General features: G+C 34.8%; 1 protein-coding gene across 1 annotated transcript; it reads left to right on the forward strand.

The window, feature by feature from the left end:
* Positions 1-3,207: 3,207 nt before the first annotated feature.
* Positions 3,208-4,141, forward strand: LOC143563055 (uncharacterized). The gene is made up of 2 exons (XM_077050692.1): positions 3,208-3,348; positions 3,427-4,141. Exons 1-2 carry the CDS (start codon positions 3,208-3,210, stop codon positions 4,024-4,026), a joined length of 741 nt encoding a protein of 246 aa, XP_076906807.1. The 3' UTR covers positions 4,027-4,141.
* The last annotated feature ends 348 nt before the right edge of the window (positions 4,142-4,489 follow it).

Here is a 4,489-nt window from a genome sequence, read left to right on the forward strand (position 1 = left end):
TATAAACATAAAATTAGTTTGATAGGGTTTCATACATCTAAATAATCTATTCCATTTTATTCTTTTAATTCACCATTTAATAAGTTTCTATCCTTAGTAAGTTGTTTATTTCAACCATGTGTTAACTAATTCTAGTTTATAATCATACACCCTTTCTTATTTTAAGTTGTTATTAATCATCTATTGATTTCATCTATTGCAAGTATTTACATCAAAATCCAATTTTCATCTTTTCTTAAATTAAAGTTTCCTTATTTAGTAGCTCTAACAATTTTCAAGTTTCAATTATCAATTCTAACATGCAACCTATCTTAATTCCAATTAAGTTATCCCACAACACATTTTGATTCAAAAATTCTTCAAAACCTCCTAACTAACTCCATATCAAAAATCCCCAATTTTTACAATTATGAACACATTCTTGTTTTATCCATCTCTAACAACAATCTTAAACAATTTAGGTTCATATTACATGTTAAAGTTCAACAATCAATCCCAAACTTCATTAATTACAAACCCTAGATTCAAATTCATCAAAAGTTCAAGATGTTATCAATACTTAATACCCAATCTAATAATCAATATAGAGTCTTTAGGATATATGCATGTATGTGTTATTGAGTTTTGATCCTTTCATACATATATACATATACTCACGGCACATACACATATACATACACTACACACATTATCAATCTTCCAATCAAACTCAAGCACATCAAATCTTGTATATTCATAATCACCACTTAATTAATCTAAACCTATTGATATAATGCTAAATATATATGTTTCCCTTGTTTATTTTATTTATTATTTTAATAATTTTTATTCGTTTTTAGTCAAGATTTGTATACTAATAATGTTTTTTATGTTTCGTAGGTTCCGGTATTTGATCGTTATTAAAAAGGGTGAAAAACGAGCTAAAACGAGCCGAAACAGAGATCCGGAACGCATCAGGAAAGAACCGGACGGAGAACCGGTCAGACCGGGCTGGTCTGACCGGCCCCTATGGAGAAGCACTCCGCGCCGCGCGAAGGCAGAAGGCCAAAAGCCCTTGGCGCGGCGCCTAGGGGATGTTGTTGGGTTTTTAATTTGTTTTTGCTTATTGCCGGGCCTTGTTTTCGCTATTTAAACACCTTTAACTTAAACCTGACATAACCTTAAGTTGCCAGCCGATTTTGGGAGTTCTTTGGAGCTATTTTACGAGTCTTGTGGTGATTTTGAAGGAAGGAGAACATCCGGTGAAGAGCTAGACGTTTAAGATCGAAGAATACGGGTTTAATGCATTTAATCTTTCGTTCTTTATTATTTCACCATGTTTTCAGTTTTGATTATTTTGTTTGATTTAAACTATATGATGCTAGGCTAAAATTATAAACTACCTAGGTCGTGATGAACCTTAGTTCGGTTTGAATTTTATTTGGATTTCGTTTCGTTATGGATTTTATGTTCTAAGTAAACGGTTGAGTTTGATTTAATTGATGCGTAATGATTGCTTGGTTTTGCTTACCTGAATTTATGTTTCACATTGCCCTTGTTGATTGTTTCATAGGATAGGGTTTTGTTAGGTCATTTACTGTGTGTTCTTGGCTAGTTTGTGATTAATATGCATTAAAATTATAGAAACAATAAAATCAAGTAAATAGATAAAAGTGAAGTGCCAGCCTAGAAAGCTGTAAGGTGATAGGTTGTTAATAGATCTTTGCTTGTTGGGATTTCTAGATTTTGTTCTTTGTAAGGAGTCCGTCTATGTTTGATTGTCAGCTTAGTCTATTAAATTAATTGAGTCTGCTTTGCTATCTTTTGAATTCCGTGCTGTAAGGTAGGTTTTCGTCATAAAAGATACTTAGACATAAGCGATTAAATAACCGTAAGGAAGTTTAATATAAAACTGGTGAGTCTTAAAACTTGTTAGAAATCCATAGGCGTCTTCTTGAAGTTCAAGGGTCCTGTTCGGGTTTTCTGTCAAGGGTCTATTTTATGATTCCGGTTCCATAACTTGCGTTTTTCCATTTAAATTAATAACCGTAACTTTGGGGATTCTGGCATGGGTAGTTATTTTCATCATCTGAATCAATCTAAGTTTTCTTAATTGTTTTATTTAGTTTAAAGTAACTGAGTTTAAGTTTAATTAATTAATTAATTAGTTTAAATTAATCATTAGTTAATTATTATTAGAGTTTTAATTAATTAGTTTTAAAATCCCCCTCAAATATTATTAATAAATAGTCGTGTCTTATAGTTGAGTCTAATTTGCTAGTTTGGTAATTTAAAGAGTCTCGTGGGTTCGATATCCTGACTTACTTAGCTGTACTAGAGTCGATCGGTTTACTTGCCGGTTAGTAGTTTTAGTTAAGTTTAAGGGTCTAGAGTATTACTTAGTGTCTAGATTAGTATAATTTTAGTTATTTATTTTATAACTACTTTTAGCACATCAAGTTTTTGGCGCCGTTGTCAAGGACTCTTGGCGATTGCGTTGTTAGCTTTGATTGGACTTACTTGCTATATACGTGCTATTGTGTTTTTGCTTTTGAGTTTTTAGGGTTTTAGTTAATTAAATATTTACGTATTTATTTTTTTCTTTGAGTCGTAGGAATATAATTGTCTGTGTCTTTTGCTTATTTAAATTCTTGTAATTATGTGTGAAATTTGTGACGGTCCTCACTTTACCATTAAATGTCCATACTATAGTGCTCACCCTAATTGTGATACGTGTGGTGGTCTTCATTTAACTCATAGATGTTCATATTATTGTACTAACCCCTATACGCAGCAACAGTCTTATCTTTCACAAGGGTCCAGTTATATTTTTATAACGAACCGGATCAGGGATATCAATGCAAACAAGGGCAAGATTATGGTCAACATTCCAAAAGCAGCCCCAACAGGGGTTCTGAGGAGTATTTGAATAAGATCGAGGAGTTGTTGACCCGACTATTAGAGAAGGATGCCCAATACCAACAAATATTAGCTGAACATGATGCTATGCTAAGAAATCAACTATCTGTTTTTGCAGGTCTCCAAGATGCAGTTAAAGAAATCTCTGAAATACTGACAAAGGTGGAAGAAGAGTCAAAGTAGATCTCCCAATGCGTGTACGAGTCAGATAGCGAACTTATTCGAGAAACCGAAGAGGAGAGTGTGCAGCTGGAGGAACAACCGACGCCTGGTTATAAGTATGACGTGGAAGGCAACTATTTGGGATACATGAATCGGTTGGGCGAGTTGTTCCCGATGTTTCCAGAAGAAAGGAAAGAGCCGATCATGGAGTATATAGATGATTCAAAGGAGAACATTCCAGATACGGAGACACGAGTGGCTGATAAAGTCCTACCTCAAGCCACAAAGGTATGTGTTGTTGATTTTGCAGGTTGTTAAAGTGACTCTGATGATGAAATAAATGAAGAAGAGTGGGCTGCTTATCAGAGGTCGTTAGTGAAGAAAGAAGAGATAGAGGATGTCGTGGATTTGGGGGATTCACTTGAGTTGATGTTTGGCGTTGAGGAAAAGGTTGTGAATGAATTGAGTGAGGAAGATGAATTATTTGATCTGGAGTTGGATGGATTGTTAGAGTATGATGAGGGGGGTACATTGGATGTTGATGGGGATGTTGCGTTTTTCGAGGCCCTACTTGTAGAGGACAGTGTAGATGAGGATGTGGTGTTAGAGGAAGAACACTATTGCCGGCCCGTGGACTGTGTTTTGAATGCTTATCGGGAATTAAAACCACGGGAGAAGGTTGAGGATGATAAGTTACCTGAAAACCGAAGTTGCGCATACTTTATGAGATGGTCTACAGGAGTGAAAAAGCCATTAAATGTCAAACACGACCAGTCTTCTCGATACTTACAACGTATTCGGCTCTTGCCAGGTAAGTTTAAATATAGGTGGTCTGACCCGTTACTGATTTTTAATTCTAATTTAATATTTTGCGGTTCCATCATTGATATATTAATGTTTGATAAGTACCGGGTGGAACTAAATGGGTTGGATAGGGTCCAGATCAAGGAGAAACCTCCTGATTAAGTTCAAGTGTGGGGAGGTTTCGCAGAGTTTGTATAATTCATCGAGTCACTAACTTAGTTTTTTGTAGTTTTTCTTTGTTTTAGTGTTTTTAGGTTTTTCAGATTTGAAGAAAGATTGAGCTAGAGGCAATCCCCGAGATTGAGTATAATGAAACAAACAAGTGTGGGGATGGAGCAGCTGAGCCGTATACTTTATGTTTTATTATTATTTGCTGCTGATTATTCATGTTTTATATATTTGTGGGTTGGTAAAACACTTTAATTGCTTAATATATATCATTATGATAAGATAATTTTTTAGATATGTTTGTTTTGTTTTGCCGCTTGCGTTCATGTGAGAGAGAAGGAGTTACTATTTGCTGAGCACGTTCGTAGTTGGAGGGCATTAATGGAAGAAGACTTTAGCATCATGTTTCATGCGCATATTACCAGCTAGGTCTTTTCCATTATCTAGCTTGTTAACT

Source organism: Bidens hawaiensis, unplaced genomic scaffold, assembly GCF_021521415.1.
Source record: "Bidens hawaiensis isolate Kalapana, Puna unplaced genomic scaffold, B.hawaiensis_p1.1 tig00021219_1, whole genome shotgun sequence".
In the NCBI taxonomy this organism is placed as follows: domain Eukaryota; kingdom Viridiplantae; phylum Streptophyta; class Magnoliopsida; order Asterales; family Asteraceae; genus Bidens; species Bidens hawaiensis.